Below are 17629 nucleotides of genomic sequence, written 5' to 3'. Positions count from 1 at the left end.
ATCATATTGTTTGACCCCGGCCTTTTTCACATCCCTGTACGACAGAATTTCGCAAGTACAAACTCTAGTGTGACCACAGATTGAGTCACTTTGGACAAAAACATCTGCTAAATGACTAAATGTAAATGTAATTTCCATGACGATGTTGTTCTGTTGACTTCTTCAAACATAGACCTTCAGCATACACTGGGGCGGTTTGCTGCTGAGTGTGATGCTGCTGGGATGAGAATCAGCACCTCCAAGTCTGAGGTCATGGTGCTCCACCCGAAGAAGGTGGTTTGCCTTCTCCAGGTTGGAGGAAAGTCCTTACCCCAGGTGTAGGAGTTTAAGTATCTTGGGGTTTTGTTTACAAGTGAGGGAAGGATAGAGAGTGAGAGTGACAAGTGGATCGGTGCATCAGCAGTAATGCGGTTGATGTACTGGCCTGTTGTGATGAAGAAAGACCTGAGCCGAAAGGCAAATCTCTCGATTTACTCGTCATTCTACGTTCCTACTTTCACCTATGGTTATGAGCTTTGGGTCATGACCGAAAGGACAAGATCTCCGATACAAGTGGCCGAAATGAGTTTCCTTCGCAGGGTGGCAGGGCGCACTCTTATAGACAGGGTAAGGATCTCTGTCACCCAGGAGGAGCTCGGAGTAGACCCGCTGCTCCTCCACATCGAAAGAAGTCAGCTGAGGTGGCTCAGGTATTTGTTTTAGATGCCTCCAGGACGCCTACAAAGGGAAATGTTCAGGGCTTGTCCCACTGGGAGGAGGCCTCGGGGAAGACCCAGAACACGCTGGAGGGACTATGTCCCTCGGTTGGCCTGAGAATGCCTCTGGATCCCCCCGGAGGAGCTGGAAGAAGTGTCTGTGCAAAGGGAAGTCTGGGGTTCTCTCCTAACCTGCTGCTCCCGTGACCCGGCCCCGGATAAGCGGATGAAAATGATGATGATGATTTCCATGACTTTTCCAAAACTTTGTGGGTTTTTCTGTTTTTCCAAAACTTTTTCAGGCCTGGAAGACGCCATGTTAAAATTCCATGACTTTTTCAGGTTTTCCATGACCGTATGAACCCTGTACAGAAAAATATTCCTACAATATCATTAGTCATGCAGGGCTTCTGCAGGTTTCACCAAGTCAAGTTGAAGACTTTTTAAAGCCTTTTCAAGACTATTCATTCATTCATTCATTTTCTTTTTGGCTTAGTCCCTTTATTATTCTGGGGTCGCCACAGCGGAATGAACCGCCAACTTATCCAGCACGTTTTTATACAGCAGATGCCCTTCCAGCCGCAACCCATCACTGGGAAATATTAAAGACTAATATGAATGAAATTTCAGACTCTTACAGGCCTAAATGCTAAGGATTTTCTTCTAATGCAAATTTTTTGTAATCGTCCCACCCCACAAAAATGTCATTTAGTAATTTCTTAGGCACATTTTTTATATAATGTGTCAAAACATCCAAACTCTAGTTTAAAAAACAAAAATCGATGATAAACTATAATGTTTCCACAACAGTCTGTCTAGGTCAGTATCCTCAAGACAAAGTTATAAATACTGTACATGGAGAACTTTTAAACAAATGCTATTTTAAAAGAATATAATTAATAAATAAAACTTATGGTAAAGGATTTATTGCATTGTTGGTGACTAGATGAGTGTTGAACTGACTGGGTAGCTTTACATGGTCATAGGAACAAATTAAGACCTGTTTAAATTGATTTCACACAATATTTCAATGAACTTTAGATTCAGCTTTTGAAAGTTGAGACATTTTAAGACTTTAAGACCCCACCTACCAAATATATGTGCATTATTTAAAAGAGTATATGTTTTTATATGGCAATTAATAGCATATTTCAGCTAACAGGAATTGTGAGATTAAGAACAAACACACACATACAGAGCGGAGAAAAAAAAAATAGTCGAGAAGTAAAGTCACCCCATCAGGCAGTTTTAATTCAACACATTCAGTTCAATCCAGCTGTAATATACCACTACTGTAACATCACAGCTCCATACAGTAACCACACATATAAATGACTGCTAGTCATTCTGATATGCTTACAGTACTCGGATCAAACGCCGCCAGCGTCCCCTTGAACACACTCGCAAAAAAGTGCAACAGTGAAGAGTCAGTGCTCGTTATTAAAAATGTAAAGATTACAACAAAAAAAAGAGAGTGTCATTTGCTATATATCTCCATTCTGCAAGCTTGAGTTTTCTGTTATTGCACAGTGTGAGAGACAGAAAACCTCAGTCATGCTAGAAAACAGTCAGCGAGTTATTGCTCTTTTTTTTTTTTTCCTAGTGTCAGCCGAATGAAAATGCTTTTTCTTTTTGGGAGGAGGAAATGGAGTTTCTCCTTATTACCATGTGCTCATGCTTTCAGAATACATATTTTATGTTTGTAAAATGTCATACAGCTGACTTATAAAGCTTTAAAAACCCGATGCCCAAATTATGAAAGATGCACAATGCAATTTCCCAAGAAAATAGATTATATTTTGATTAATTATTATACTAGATTACAATACCTAACAAGTCTTGTCGCCTATTCAGGTTTTAGGAACAACAAATAATAACTTGACTTCTAGTTGATCATTTGGTATCAGAAGTGGCTTATATGAAAGGCAAAGGCCTCTAGATTACGCTTATTTCAGCAAAATTAAATATGATCTTTATGATTTTTAATTAAGGCAGAAGGATCTGACTTTGCTAAGACAAAAGTCTCGTCACTTAACAGAAATAATGTACAGTATAGAATATAAAGTCATGCTGCAGTGGAAAAAGGAATGAATATTTTGTATGACTCCCATGAGCTTGGAGGACTGCATCCATACATCTCTGCAATGACTCAAATCACTTAATAAAGTCATCTGGAATGGCAAAGAAAGCATTATTGCAGGACTCCCAGAGTTCATCAAGATTCTTTGGATTCATCTTCAATGCTTCCTCCTTTATTTTACCCCAGACATGCTCAATAATGTTGATTTCTGGTGGCTGGGCTGGCCAATCCCGGTGCACCTTGATCTTCTTTGCTTTCAGGAACCTTGATGTGGAGGCTTAAGTATGAGAAGGAGCGCTATCCTGCTGGAGAATTTGCCCTCTCCTGTGGTTTGTAATGTAATGGGCAGCACAAATGTCTCAGGCTGTTGATGTTGCCATCCACTCTGCAGATCTCTCACATGCCCCCATACTGAATGTAACCCCAAACCATGATTTTTCCTTCACCAAAATTGACAGATTTTTTGTGAGAATCTTGGGTCCATGCAGGTTCCAGTAGGTCTTCTGCAGTATTTGTGATGATTGGGAAGCAGCTCAACAGATGACTCATGGGAAAAATCTACCTTCTGCCACTTTTCCAAATGATCAACTAGAAGTCAAGTTATTATATGTTGCTCTCACAACTGGGATCAATGACAAGACTTTGGTCAGGTCATGTAGACTGAAAGGTTAAAAACTGAAATTGCATTTTAGCACCTATTCTTCCATTTATGACAGATGTTATATAAAAAATGTTAAAGAAAACAGACTAACGTTCCTGTATGCGAGTAACCTGATATCATAGAAGCATTTCCAGATCTACATTCACTAAGTTCATCAAAAACAGTAATAAAGCTCTGTCGTAGTGCATTATCTGCTATCAAAACCGCTATTTTAACTAGTAACCACACAGCTCTCTCAGTTTCATTTCAGAGTTTTTAGCCATCCATTCCCTTTTAGTTTTATTAACGCATATGTTCGGTATTATTGTAGATTTTCTTAAGACTATGTTAAAATCATTCGTAAATCATTAATAAGGAGGGACGTGGCTTTGGAATTACACACAGTGTGAATCTCACATCATGTCTTGGTCATATTATATCCCAAAATCAAATTGGCATGGATAAATGAAGCTTTAGATTATTAAAATGTGTGCATTAAGATGTGAATTATAAAATATAAACTTTTCTTGCCTAAATTTTGGATATTTTATTTAAAAAAATGTATTTAGTATAAAATAAATGTGATACAATAAATACAAGCATGATGTTTATATTATTTGGTATTTAAATGTGACAGTAATTATTATGATTTTTACATTAAAGTAACAGGACAATGTTTTAAATGGATAGTTCACCAAAAATAAAAATTGCTTGCCATTGTTATTTTTGACAATACAAAAAGTTGAGACTGTGGAATAAAATCAATAACATGGTCAATAACGTTAAGTTTTTCTGCTTAGACTGATCGTTTCGGTTCATAAGACCTTAATGTATTGCCAGGAGTCACAGATATTAATTTAGTTTTGCCTGTAAATTTTTTTCTAGTCTCTTAAAGTGCTCATAGCCGTTTACTAGTTTTCCATAAATCACCAAAAACACATTTTCAGCTAAAAATCTTAATGATATAACTCAATTTTAAAGATGCTCAAAAGTAATTCATTCCTTAACAGGGCTGCACAATTAATCAAAAAAAAGATCACAATCTCGATTCTACCCCACACACGATCTTAATCCAGCATTTCTACAATTCAGCCAATTATATTTTCAGGAGAGAAGCAAAGAGTCTTTACTTGTCCAAATGGTGTTGAAAGACTCACATACTGTATTTATAAGGTTTAATTCACCATTCAACAAAAATGTAGTTTTTGTTTTCATGTAATGTAGTGTATTCGTAGCCATGATAAAACAAGCTAAAATAAAATAATGTTCAGTTTGTTGCACTGGGCGATCGTTTAGGAGCCGTGTGGGAAGTATGATTTGCATGTATGTTTTTTGTTCTCAGAGTGATGGCAGCCATGACATGAGCCGCACTCAGCAGTGGAGTTATGATCACGACAAGCATTTGATATGTTTTTTTTCATTCATAGCCAACACAAAGTGTTGTGCATGAAAATAAACGTGAAAGAGTGTTAGTATGACTACTCTTGCCTATATAAGGATGAATATAATGCAAGAAGGAATCTGATAATGATAAATGTCTTATTTTACCAGTGAATAAATATGATCTAATAATGTTAGCAATGAAAGATTGCAAGCATATTTCTCAAACATAATAATTCAAATTCAGAATTATGAATAGCTGTATTTTGATGGCATCACTTTAATGTGCATTTTTGACCAGGACAAATGAAAAGTCTATTTAAGTCCACCATTCCAAGTCCATACAAAATGAACCATTTTCACTAACAGTAGACCGACACATAGGCCTAATATGATTACTCTTGTTTTACCATATTTTTGAGAAATAATAATAATAATAATAGCTTACTCATATTACCTTTATTTTACATCCACAGAATTGTGAGAAAATCGTGAACTTTATTTTAAGCAAAATAATTTGTGATTCTCATTTTAGCCAGAATTGTGCAGCCCTATTCCTTAATATAGTGTAATTTATTTAATGCATTACAAATAATCAAATTTTATTTATTTAAAATATATTATATGTTTTATATATTAATGCATGATAAAGTATCATTTCTTTCATTTGATTCTGGGATCCAGTTCTGGTCAGATTTTGTGAGATTCACCAAACAACTCACTGAAAGCAGCATCACATATTTGGCTTTTAGGCAGCCGTAACCCTGGACCAGCAGTCCTGTGACCTGGTAAAGACAGAAGTGTGAGTGTGTGTGTCTGTGTGCGTGACTTGTTTTTCCTATGAAGAGCAGTCACTTCCGTTGCAGACCTCTGGCATCTCTATGCTCAGCTTGTACTGGACCTTCTTCGAGACAAACCTGTAAACAGAAAGAAGAACAAACCTTGAGGTATGTTTACATAAAACTGTTTTCTTCTAAAAATGGTAAACATTTTATTGGCCGTTGACTTATATGATATTTTGGGGCCCTGAAAATACAAACCCCTAAAAATGTGTTTGTCTATTTATTTATATAGCACATTACAGGTAACACAGTAGCTTCAAAGTGCTGAAAAATACAAAGTAAGACCTAAAAACAAACAGACAACATTAAAACATGCCACCAATGGGTAAGACTTTATTTTGATGGTGCCTATTGCACATTTTATTGACTAAAAGTTGCATCGCAACTACAGTACAAGCCAATTACTTCTCATTTGAGTATTAGGCCCCGTTTACACAATCGCGTTATAAGCAATGACTGTAAAAAATATGGACTACGCGACAGCCCCTTTTCCCATTGAACGCCTTGAGGGCAAAACGCCTGCTTGACGGGCACAAACTGTCGCAAAAGACTGCTGAAATTGGAGCCTTGACATGCGCAGAAGGACTGTCTGATGGAGCCAGAGGAGGAGCCGCGAAAATGAGCGGAGTCGAGCTTCCAACCAAACGCTTTATGTAAAATCAACCACGCCCCCCGAACTTCTCAGCATGCGTTTGCTGTCATATCAGCACAAATGGATGTAAAAACGTTAACAAATATGAGGGTTTTATATATTCAATCGCGCATAACCTATTCGCGGCGTCGTGGGCTGATTCCGGCTCTCATGCGGCAGCGCCAGCTCGCTTGGCCGCCGCATCTGGCTCGATTGACTCGGGCTGGAATCGGGCAGTGAGTCCAGGCATCCGGAGTAGGTCCAGCAGAGGTAGTCAGTCTGAACTCTGAGGGGTAAGTCTCCGGCAGGCGAGAATCTAGCCGGAACTGGACCGAGTGTGTTTTGCTATCTGGGTGGTTAGGCGTGTATCAGCAAACTAATAAAGCCCGAAAAAAGCCCTGACCTTAGCGAATGAACAGGATCCACCAGGATCATGTATGTCAGAAACTGTAGTTTACTGCTGAACTCATTTTATCATGGTAAGATAACACAGAAATCGAATAATAACACTTCAGTCTTCTGCCGAAGCTCAGACGCGCTGCTTTGAGAAACTGTCAATCACAGCTGTCAATCACGATGACACGCCCAGCATTAAATTACTGCTAAAAACAAACTGTTTACAAAAATGAGGATCTGCACCTATTTCAGCACAATAACCAGTGCCTTAATCGACCAGAACCATCTTTCGGGACATTTTATTGCAAGTGTAATATTTTTTTTTATTTGGGCTCAAGTCTCCTTCATTAACACGGAGGAGGCGGGCTTTATGACTTGTACTGCAGCCAGCCCCCAGGGGACGATCTAACGGCCGAGACCTTCACTCAAACGCAGGCTTGCGGCACACTTGGTTATAAGTTTTACTATGGTTACGCCATCCGTTCACACTACACCCAAGATTTCGAGCGCCAAAACGGAGCGTTTTATTATTTTAATCTGAAAGAAGGAGAACGAAAAGCTTTATTTTGAAAGAAACCTTTATTTCTTTTGTTGGCATATCTTTGTTTGTTAAATTGTATTTAATTAAATTCGGAAAAGTAATTTTGTACCAGATTGGTTGTGTTTATTATTTATATTAATTGGTATGAGGTTATGAGTTTCTGTTTAGGGTAAATTACAAATTAGAGCAATCTAATTGATAAGAATTCAGGGCTCTTCCAACTCCATAAGGAAAGGGTGCTAAATTTAGAAGATATAAACATCTAAGATTGCATTTAATCTTCTGACCAATCAGCTGCTTTCTAGTATCGGACATGCCCCACCCCATCAAGACTCTTCTCATTTGATGAGCTTGAGCTTGAGCACTCTCACTGGCAGAGCTGTGAGAAAAACAAAACACCATTGGCTGTTTTTTTTTAAAGGGGAGGAGCTACTCTATGTCCTGCCCTGTCTTTGTGTTTCAGTTCAGATTACAACAAACATTGCACAAAAATGCACATTTCAAAGCAAATCAACAGAGCTTAAAAAGAAAACTTGTTTAAAAATCCATTCAGCTGATCTCCGGGTCTAGTTGAGCATAGATCTTTGAATCCGATTAAACCAATAACATCTCGTTCAAAAATGCCCAAAAAAGTTTTGATAATTTTCCTATTTAAAACTCAACTCTTCTGTAATCACATCATGATGGAAAAATGAAAAGTTGCTATTTTCTAGCATCTGCTGCAGCCATGACACAGCAACAAAGTTCCTTGATTATTATGCTGGAATAAAAGATTTTGTACTTTTATTTAAAAGATTATATGACATTTAAAAATTTATTTGAAAAAGATTTTATAATATTGTTATTTCCCCCAATTTAATACAGTACTTTCAGAATCACCTCTGTTTGAAATAACACAATCTATTCCTGTTTAAATGAAATAAGCTGCAGGTCGAGCAGGTTTAAAATGACAGATATGTTGCTATGACAACAACAAAACTACACTGGATCATTTCAAATAGTCAATCAAATTCGCATACAAAGAATGTTTTTGTTTTTTGTTTTTTTTTATGAAACTGGGATGTTGTCATCTATAAGCCATTTCAATGTGGTGATGTCATTGGTGCATGAACATTTCCTGCTAGTTATCAAACAATTTCATAGCTGTAACAAGAGGCAATTGGTGATGGGAAGTTCAGATCATTTTACTGACTTGGATTTTTGAGTCTTGTTCATCGAGGTGAACGAATCTTTTTTCGAGTCATTTCGTTCATTTGGTTCAATTTGCCAAAATATTAGTAAAATGTTACGAATTGCTTCCAAACACATCTACAACTAGCCCAAAAGGTTGATCACACGACAAATAAGTCATAAATAGAATACTGTAAGAAGGAGAAAATAATAGATCAATGTTTACCTGCTGTTTTGTCTATGAAGGTATTGTTGTGTCTTTGCTCAGCTCAGCTCTTCATGTCTTCAAATGTCAGGGGTTTGTTCACATTACACTGACAGTCACATATAATCTTAACTAATGTACACAGTCTGAGTCGATAGGAGCCATGAGAATTAGTTCACCTTTCATCACGTGACAGAATGACTCAAACCCGAGGACTCGAAAGATAAACGGTTCAATTCTTTTTCCGGCTCTAAACGCATATGATTGGTCCGTGAGGAACGATTGACTCAGACCCGATAGACGACTCGAGAGATGAACGGTTCAATTCTTTTTCCGGCTCTAAACGCATATGATTGGCCCCTGATGAACGAATGACTCAGACCCGATAGAGGGCTCGAGAGGTGAACGGATCATTTCATTTTCTGGCTCTAAACGCATATGATTGGCCCATGAGGAACGAATGACTCAGACCCAATAGACGACTCAAGAGATGAACGACTCAAGAGATGAACGGTTCAATTCTTTTTCCGGCTCTAAACGCATATGATTGGCCCATAATGAACGAATGACTCAGACCGAATAGAGGACTCAAGAGGTAAACGGATCAATTCTTTTTCCGGCTCTAAATACATATGATTAGCTTCTGCCTTTCTGCGATGAACAACTCAAAAGACTTGAAATGAACGATACCACCTGCACAAACGTGCGCACGCGCGGATAAACGAATCACTCCCTGAGAGGACTCGTAGTTCCCGAATAATATTGAAGATTCGTTCAAAATGAACGAATCGTTCATGAATTCAATCATAACTTAATATTAAAACAAAATGGTCCCTCAAAATGGTCTATAAAAAATATACAGGAAACACTTTACATTGTTGGTTTAAAAGAAAACAATAAAAGATCTTATGGAGGGAAGTACAAACCTGGAGAAGGAGTTGTCGAAGATAAGTGTGTATTGTCCAGGGTTTCTGACCTTTAGCTGACCCTGAATTGTTTCCTTGTGAGATCTACATCTGGTCAGAGGAATCAGAACCTGAAAAACATCAACCTGCTTTCAGGATTCATTCATCTGAAAAAAGCTACAAATGATCACAAATATCAATGACCAGGACATCATAAAATAACAAAAGCTATTTAGTAAAAGTTTTTTTTTTTTCTAAACAGCACCTGACTTTATCCTTACTGACTTTGCTTCTAAAAACACAAGATGCTGTGCTCAGAAATATTTTAACAAAGCGCAGCGTAGCACGAGGTCCAAGTGATGCGATATTATTAACATGATGTAATAATTACATCAAGAATCTATTAGAAATAGGTAAACAATGAGTCATGATAAGCACTTCAAGATACATAACATAGCCACAATGAGCAACTTCACCATGATATAATGGTATATAAAATAGTTGTCTTGACCCAATTTTTACTATAAAAAGAAATCTGCAATGGTTGTCCTGCATCTGAGCTCTTCTGATTGGTCTATTTCCTTTGGACCTGACAGTGATGAGCTGCACTGCATGTGAAACTTGACACGGCATCAAAAATGCAACACTCATGTGCTTTACAAGATGCAAGCCTAATGATCACATGTCTCTCCATCACATGCTTACATTAAAAACAATAGAAAACTTGCACTGGAGAGGAAAAATACATTCAGTGTGAACGACCCCTAATTCTCTTATTATAAACAGTTAAAAGCAAAATTTGCAGCCTCCATCAATCAAATATTTCCCAAGTGATGTTAAGCACATTATTAAAAATAATTGTTTTAATAACTGATTTATTTTGCCTTTGCCATGATGACAGTACATAATAATTTACTGGTTATTTTACTATATAGTGTAATTCAGTTTTACGTGCAAAACTTAGTATTAATTTATTAGGATAACTTGGCAAGTTAGGTTAATTAGGATACAGTATTGAACAAAGATACTGTATAGATACTGTAAAGATACCCCCCCCCCCAAAAAAAAAATTACCATTTCTGAAGGGGGTTAATAAAATTGGCCTTAAATATATATTAACGGTGCTTTACATGAACACCCGCCAAATGCGGGTAGATTTCGGTTGTGGCGGGTTAGACAGCCACTCCCACTAGCCACTTTGGCAGGCTGAAACTTTTTTTAAGTGGCTAGTGCTCGGTCGACATCACTAGATCAGTCTGTTTATGACTGTTTGTCTATATGCGTGCAAATGTGATCTTAGAATCGAGAAGCAGCACGCTTGAAAAAAACAGCTTTTCACAGGAGCAAAAGAAAGTCGTGGAATAACGAATGAGAAGATCACGCACACGGTGGGACAGGTTTTCCTCACTCACTGACGAGGGCTTTAGTGTCGTGTGATTTGATGAGCGCGAGTGTTTAAAAGCTCCTGTGCCGTTTCCTCACTTGAACCAACCGTGCCTGGAAACGAAACTAGTGCAATGCTCGTGCACCCACAGTCCTTCAAGGGCTTGAGATTCTTTGTAAGCAGCAGCAGTTGTTGTCGCTTTAACCATTTTTTTTAACATATTATTAATTGGCTTAACATTACCCGTGTGTGCGGCATCATCCTTTCATTATCGCGCACAGAATGTATTTCACCCACTTTCTTTTGCTTGCTGTTATTTTTGTGTATATGGTTTAATCATCATCCTTTACAATAATATTGCTTTAATATGTTGTTGTATGCATAGTTAACTGGTGATCTGGGATCTTGAGCCAGAACAGACCACTGTGCATAGGTTTAGATGCATGAGAATATCTATTTAAATGTCAGCTGTTTTGTTGAATAAATAGTGTATGTATACAGCAGTATTTTGCTTATTTTGATAGATTATTTAAAATTTGTGGCAAGGAAATAATTAGTTTGGTGTGGCCAGAGAAAAAAAAGTAAATCCTTATTGTGCTGAGCCCTGAAAAGTCCTGTGAAAGAAAACTAATTGCAATGCGTCCCTTTTTTTTTTAAAAGAATAACCCATTTGTTCATGCTCATTGAGTAAGCTCATAAACAAAAAACAGTTAAATGAACGAGGAGGCAAGTGGAAAAAACTAAATCTAAATGAAGTCATTTTAGCATGCCGCAACCCATGCCAAAGTCAAATTTATGCATATAAAATATATTTGCCCAAACAAAATTGTGGCTAGTCAAAATGGCGAGTGGCTAGTAACAATGGAAAACTACAAGTAAAAAAGTTATTGTCAAGCCCTGTGTATTAACAACTGTATTATTCCAGCCAAAAAAAAAGAAATAAAAGTTTATCCAGAAGAACCAAATATGTAACTTGACATATTATGAAAAAAATGTCCTTGCAACACGGGAAATATATATATATATATATATATATATATATATATATATATATATATATATATATATATATATATATATATATAAATATATATATATATATATATATATATATATATATATATATATATATATATATATATATATATATATATATCTGATACCGTTACATCCCTAATAAATTTATATATATATATTGGGGAAACGGTATCAGAATTTCGCGGTACGGTAATACCTCGGTATGAATGTCACGGTACGGTATTTATTGAATCATTTACAGGAAAAACAAAACTTTTTAAAAAAATACTCCAAAAAAGTGCCAAAAGTGTCAATGACATACAAATTAGTCATCTATCTGTAAGCTTTGAAACAGGAACTTCAATTTTAATAACAAAAAATTATTAAACCATGTAAAAAAATAATTTTAATAAGTTTCAATTTAGTATTGTTGAAAACTCATCACATTCAACATTTAATCACTTACTCACTTAGATAGAGATGGGTTTAAAGGAAAATTATCATATAACTATAATCTGGTAAAAGCTGGTATCTCTGGGCATTTACAATGTCCCCTGCAACAGAAAAAAACCCTCTCATTTGGGACTGAGGTTTCTGGGACAGAGATATGACTTGGCCCAGGTTGACAGCAGTGGGTAACGCTGTGCATTGTCTTTCCCCCACTTGAGAGGACAAACCATGAGTGAGATAGAGATCTCTTTGCGGTACAAGTCAATGTCTGCATCAATCTGAACAGTGTGCTGTGTTTCTGCAGTCCCCATGACTGTTATTAGTCGTATTCCCCGACTTGCAGGCACGTGCACACATAAGGCTCAACCTGTGCAGTGCACATGCCCTTTTTAGTCTTGGATAGAAAATGCTCTTCCAAAATGATCAAAAGTGCCCCCACGACGCGACACACCCTCCGTCCCGCCCTTCAGTAGGCGCGCGACAACACCGCTTTTGAGTATGCGCGCTCAACCCCCCTCCCCGCTTTACAGTACGCGCGCGACACCACAGCTGATCAGAACGCGCGCAACAACACCGCTATTCAGTACACGCGCGGCGACAACACCCGATTTAGGTTCGATCATTTCCAGCTCTTTTTCATCCCCGCAACAAGCAGCACACTCCATTTTCACATTACTAGATCTGTAGCGACAACAGACCGCAAATGATGATGGCCACGCCTAGGCTGATGGGAATTGTAGTTTCCGCTACCTCCCGTTCGCTTCATTCGCCTGAGCAAATTTTCTCAGAAGACCTATAGTTTTATCGAGTCATGCGACTACGGTAATATCGAAAAAAATTGCTATTGCGGTATGACGGTATTTACCGTTACATCCCTAATATATATATATATATATATATTAAAAAAAAAATATATATATATAAATATATTATATATATATGTATAAGTATGTGTGTATATATATATATATATATATATATATATATATATATATATATATATATATATATATATATATATATATATATATATATATATATATGAAGAATAAACATTTCACAGGAGTGAATAAAATGAGATTTGTCACCAAAATCATTCCATTTGACGAAACGCAGAGAAAGCTGTGGCCGAATTAAGAAATCACCCCAGAGTGGATGAAAACATCATGAAAAGCACACATTATACTAAATAATGCTGATTTATTTCTGAATGTTACCTTGGCCTGTTCTAGAGGCGTATCTGTGGTCTCTCTGTAGACCACGCTGAAGGCGATGCTCTTGGGTTCAGAGGAGAAGGTCCAGCCGATCGAAGGGCCCGGATGTGCAGCGCTTATGAGAATTACACTGTAACAGCTGGACTTGATGAACAGCTCTTTGGATTTACTGCCAAAATGCATCACGTCATCCACACTGAATGGCACAGACAGCCTGTGAAAAACAACACTAACATTAACACTATTGATCATGGGAACACTGACAGGTTATTTGCATGAATAATACGATAATACCATAAACTTCATATTAACATTTATTCATTCATTTTCCTTCAGCTTAGTCCCTTAATAATTAGGGGTCGCCACAGTGGAATGAACCAACAACTTATCCAGCATATGTTTTACACAGTGGATGGCCTTCCAGCTGAATCCCAGTACTAGGAAACACCCATACACTCACATTCACACACACACATTAAGTTTATTAAAGTCACTTATACTGCATGTCTGTTGGGGAAACCAGAGCACCCGCAAGAACCCCATACATATCAAAACTCTTTCTGCACTGTAGAAAAAAGGCTGAGTCCCACACAATTCATTCATGTTGTCCCAACACGAATCGATTGAGTTGACTTCTTTGTTTTTTACAAATTTAAGTGGATTGAACATAAAGCATTAAAGTCATCCCAAAGAATCTCAAGAATTATGTTGTTTTAGCTCATTTTATATATCTAGTAGGGCGGCACAGTGGGTCAGTGGTTAGCACTGTCGCCTCACAGCAAGAAGGTCGCTGGTTCCAGTCTCGGCTGGGTCAGTTGGCATTTCTGTGTGGAATTTGCATGTTCTCCCCGTGTTGGCGTGGGTTTCCTTCAAGTGCTTCGGTTTCCCTGAAGAAACTAAATTGGGCGTAGTGTATGTGTGTGAATGAGTGTGTATGGATGTTTCCAAGTGCTGGGTTGTGGCTGGGCGGGCATCCGTTGTGTAAAACATATGCTGGATAAGGTTGCAGTTCATTCCACAGTGGCGACCCAAATTAATAAAAGGACTACGCCGAAGAGAAATAAATATGTAGTCTGAGTAAGCAGCAAAACAAATTTTGAGTGTGATTTTGATTGTAATGTAAAAGCTGCACCTTTGATAGTTATTGTGAAAAGTGTTATACAAATAAACATGAATTGAATTGGATAGAAAAATCAGAAGGGCATCAGGACCCATCATTAGCAATGTCTGTCTCACTCACGTCCTTTCTCCAGATTTCAGCAGGCAGATCTCTGAATCCTGAACGGAGCCAATCAGCTCGTCTGAATCTTCTGTGCTGGTGACATCACTGCTGCTTCTGCAGACATGCATGCGTTTACATTCTATTCCTCGTCACACACAAACTTAATTACAAAAAAAAGAATCAGAGAAGCAGTTGGCTAAACAAAGCCAACTAGATTCACTTTTATGTTTATACACTGAGATACACTGACAGGCACCATGTGTTCACATCCAATTTGCTCTGATGAATACAAATAAATCCAATAATGAAACAGAGTTTAACTCAGCAGGAGCTTATTTAATTGTGTCTGTTACTTTAGCATGAATTCAGTGTGCTGCGTTTAACAAGACAGGTGTGTGTGTATGCGAGTGTGTTAGTGAGTGTGTGTGTATGAGTCTCACAGCTGTTGTGTCTCTGGTGAAAGCGCAGTGGTGTAGGATGACGAGTCGCTGTCATGAACGCGGTTCACTTCATCTTCTGTGATGATGTCATACGCCATGTCGTCAGGTCGAGGGGACTTTAGTATCCCTTTGAGAAGAACAGACACATTACACATGGAAATACAGAGCTCAGCATGTACAAGTACACCCCTCACAAATCTGCCTTTTAAACTCGTATTTTTAATAGGAAGCTGTACAATATTAGATTTGTGCATTTACATTAGATTTGTCGGTACTGAAGCCAAATCTGGAGCTTATCTAACAAAATAACTCACGATAAGTCCAAAGATTAGTACACCCAAATTTATGTGAGAGAAAAATATTCAATACAAATTTTAAAAAGAGGAAAAGTCAAGAGAAGCAAAAAAAATTGACAAATTTAGCTGAAATTTTGTAGGTTGTAATTTTTTCTTGCTTGAATTTAATTACATTGTATTATCTTTCAATTTCAAAATATGTTGGGTGACTAAAATAATATTTTAATAAATATATCTGTTTAATAAATTTAATTCAATTCAATTCATGTTGATTTATATAGCGCTTTTAACAATTATTAAACTGTAACTACATAAATGTTGCACAAATTTAATAAAAATTGACAAATTTAGCTAGAATTTAACAGGTTGTAAATTTTATTGCAATATCTTGCTTGAATTAATTTAATTTTATTATCTTTCAATTTCTAAATATGTTTGGTGACTAAAACAGTATTTTAATAAATATATCTGTTTAATAAATTCATTCTAATTCAATTGATGTTTATTTATAAAGCGCTTTAAACAACTTAAATCAAGGGGTTCCCAAATTTTTCAGCCCGCGACCCCCAAAATAACAATGTCAGTGACTCGCGACCTCCATTTTTCAAGGTGATTATACTGTAACTACATAAATGTTGCACAAATTTAATAAAAATTGACAAATTTAGCTGAAATTTTGTAGGTTGTACATTTTTATTGCAATATCTTGCTTGAATTTATTTAATTGTCTTATCTTTCAATTTCTAAATATGTTAGGTGACTAAAACAGTATTTTAATAAATATATTTGTTTAATAAATTTAAATCAATTCAATTCATGTTTTTTTATATAGCGCTTTTAACAACGTAGATCAGAGGTTCCCAAATTTTTCAGCCCGCGACCCCCAAAATAACAATGTCAGTGACTCGCGACCTCTATTTTTCAAGGTGATTAAACTGTAACTACATAAATGTTGCACACACAACTAAAGGCATATATAAACATGAGCAAATTGACAACATAAAAATGCAACAGTATATTAACCATATAATGTTTTTTAATAGTAGTTTATTAATTTAATTACATTTTAATATAAAAATTAAAGGCTGATGGCTGATGGATTTTTATTTGTATGTTGTTGTTTCTTTAACGCAACGAGTAACTACCTTCTGTGGATTATGATTAGAATATGGTAATTCAAATAGTTTAATAAAGTTTATTTGAGTTTTGGAAATCACCAAGCAGTGGCGCAGTAGGTAGTGCTGTCGCCTCACAGCAAGAAGGTCGCTGGGTCGAGCCTCGGCTCAGTTGGCATTTCTGAGTGGAGTTTGCATGTTACCTCCGGGTGCTCCGGTTTCCCCCACAGTCCAAAGACATGCGGTACAGGTGAATTGGTTAGGCTAAATTGTCCTTAGAGTATGAGTGTGTGTGTGAATGTGTGTGTGGATGTTTCCCAGAGATAGCGGCTGGAAGGGCATCCGCTGCATAAAAACTTGCTGGATAAGTTGGCGGTTTATTCCACTGTGGCGACCCCAGAATAATAAAAGAGACTAAGCTGACAAGAAAATGAATGAATAAATGAAATCACCAAGCGAACCCTTGTCATTGTCCCACAACCCCCAGGGGGTCCCGACCCCCACTTTGAGAACCGCTGATGTAGATTGTGTCAAAGCAGCTTAACATAGTTTTAGTAAAGTTCAGATTTCAGAGTTGAAGTTCAGTTTAGTTTAGTTCAGTGTGGTTTAAATTTCACTGCTGAAAGTTCAAACACTGAAGAGCAAATCCACTGAAGCGCAGCTCCACAAATCCCAATCCAAGCAAGCTAGAGGTGACAGTGGTGTGGAAAAAAAACTACGAAATTGACGAAGAAGGGAAAGAAAAAAAACCTTGAGAGAAACTAGGCTCTGTTGGGCACGACCCTTATTATTTTGGCCAAACTTCCTGTGCGGAGCTGCAGTCTAGTTTAGTTTAAAAGCACCAAAATACATTGCTTATATTCACTGAGAAATAGATAAAAATATTAATTTTCTTATATTCACTGAGAAATAGATAAAAATATTAATTTTCTTAATAGGGTGTACTTAGTTATGCTAAGCACAAGTGCATGAAGTATTAATTAGCATTTTACATTAGAATTTTTTT

The 17629-nt window shown here is 37.0% G+C and overlaps 1 protein-coding gene across 6 annotated transcripts in view; it reads right to left on the bottom strand.

Annotated features, from left to right (window-relative positions):
- The window catches only part of fyco1b (FYVE and coiled-coil domain autophagy adaptor 1b), a 210961-nt gene that overhangs the window by 43765 nt on the left and 149567 nt on the right, over positions 1–17629 (bottom strand). For 5 of the 6 annotated variants that reach the window (XM_073930645.1, XM_073930642.1, XM_073930627.1 and 2 more), the window contains 6 exons: positions 15213–15339; positions 14791–14886; positions 13554–13764; positions 9507–9616; positions 5664–5712; positions 5518–5580 (listed from right to left, as the gene is read on the bottom strand). In XM_073930645.1, the coding sequence (XP_073786746.1) occupies positions 5518–5580; positions 5664–5712; positions 9507–9616; positions 13554–13764; positions 14791–14886; positions 15213–15339 (656 nt within the window). Of the gene's footprint in view, positions 1–5452; positions 5713–9506; positions 9617–13553; positions 13765–14790; positions 14887–15212; positions 15340–17629 lie in introns of those variants that run through there. The other variant, XM_005171444.6, reaches the window with a different exon arrangement.

The sequence above is a fragment of the Danio rerio genome, chromosome 2 (genome assembly GCF_049306965.1).
Source record: "Danio rerio strain Tuebingen ecotype United States chromosome 2, GRCz12tu, whole genome shotgun sequence".
Classification (NCBI taxonomy): domain Eukaryota; kingdom Metazoa; phylum Chordata; class Actinopteri; order Cypriniformes; family Danionidae; genus Danio; species Danio rerio.
Note: the sequence above shows the minus strand (reverse complement) of the source record. Positions and strands in the feature narration are given on the sequence as shown.